The sequence below is a fragment of the Penaeus vannamei genome, chromosome 24 (genome assembly GCF_042767895.1).
Source record: "Penaeus vannamei isolate JL-2024 chromosome 24, ASM4276789v1, whole genome shotgun sequence".
Taxonomy (NCBI): domain Eukaryota; kingdom Metazoa; phylum Arthropoda; class Malacostraca; order Decapoda; family Penaeidae; genus Penaeus; species Penaeus vannamei.
In genome coordinates, this window is record NC_091572.1 from 10,738,935 (window position 1) to 10,739,732 (window position 798).

At 37.8% G+C, this 798-nt stretch overlaps 1 protein-coding gene across 1 annotated transcript in view; it reads left to right on the forward strand.

Annotated features, from left to right (window-relative positions):
* LOC113817879 (uncharacterized) overlaps positions 1-798 on the forward strand; it is a gene marked incomplete at its 5' end in the record, with an annotated part of 16,445 nt that extends 15,647 nt beyond the window's left edge. The window contains 1 exon segment of the mRNA XM_070138387.1: positions 1-798. This exon segment is cut by the window's left edge and continues 1,488 nt beyond it. Within this exon segment, the coding sequence (XP_069994488.1) occupies positions 1-2 (2 nt within the window).

Consider the following 798-nt stretch of genomic DNA (forward strand, 5'->3'; position numbering starts at 1 on the left):
AGCGGCCCGGGTTATGGTGGCGGAAACAGGCACTTGAGAAGATGATTATAATTTGATTAATGAAGATGGAAATGTTGATATAATGTTGATCATTGCCAAATAGGCAAGAATATAAGATAAAACCTGGGGCATAAATAACGGTGTGAGGGTGTGGGGGGGGGGGGATAGGGAGTCTATCTCACTTTCAAGGAAACCCTCATCCATATTTGACCTTGCTTTGGGAGTCAATGCGAGCGGTGCTTTCTCGAGGCAAGGTTTGCTCCTCTGTGTTAGCCATAAGAAAACGCCTCATCTATCTATCTATGTTATGCATTTGTGCGTATATACATATATGGATCTATATCTCTTTAACCATGTGTTTGTGTTTGTGTGTGTGTGTGTGTGTGTGTGTGTGTTTGTGTGTGTGTGTGTGTGTGTGTGTCTGCATTCAAGCAAAACGTGCGATCACAAGCAAACCCGCCCCAGAAGTCTATTTTTCACCAAAACGATTAACCTTTTAAGTACGATTTAGTCAAAAGATTGGAAAAGACTTCCGGAGTGCCTGGCGACCGTGTCCGTTGACCTGCTATTTGCTATTTACCGCTTCTTTGTATTCTGATTGTAACAAAAAGACTATGTTTTCTTCTTAGAGAATTGATGTAAATTGAACATTCTCTTTAGTTGGATAATAAACACAGTGAATAATACTGAATGAAAAAGTGAGAAAAATGAATAAAACAATTGTAATCTCATCATAATATGAGGTTTAAATAGTAAGAATAGGATGTAATTTTAATAATAATAAAGATCAGAATTATA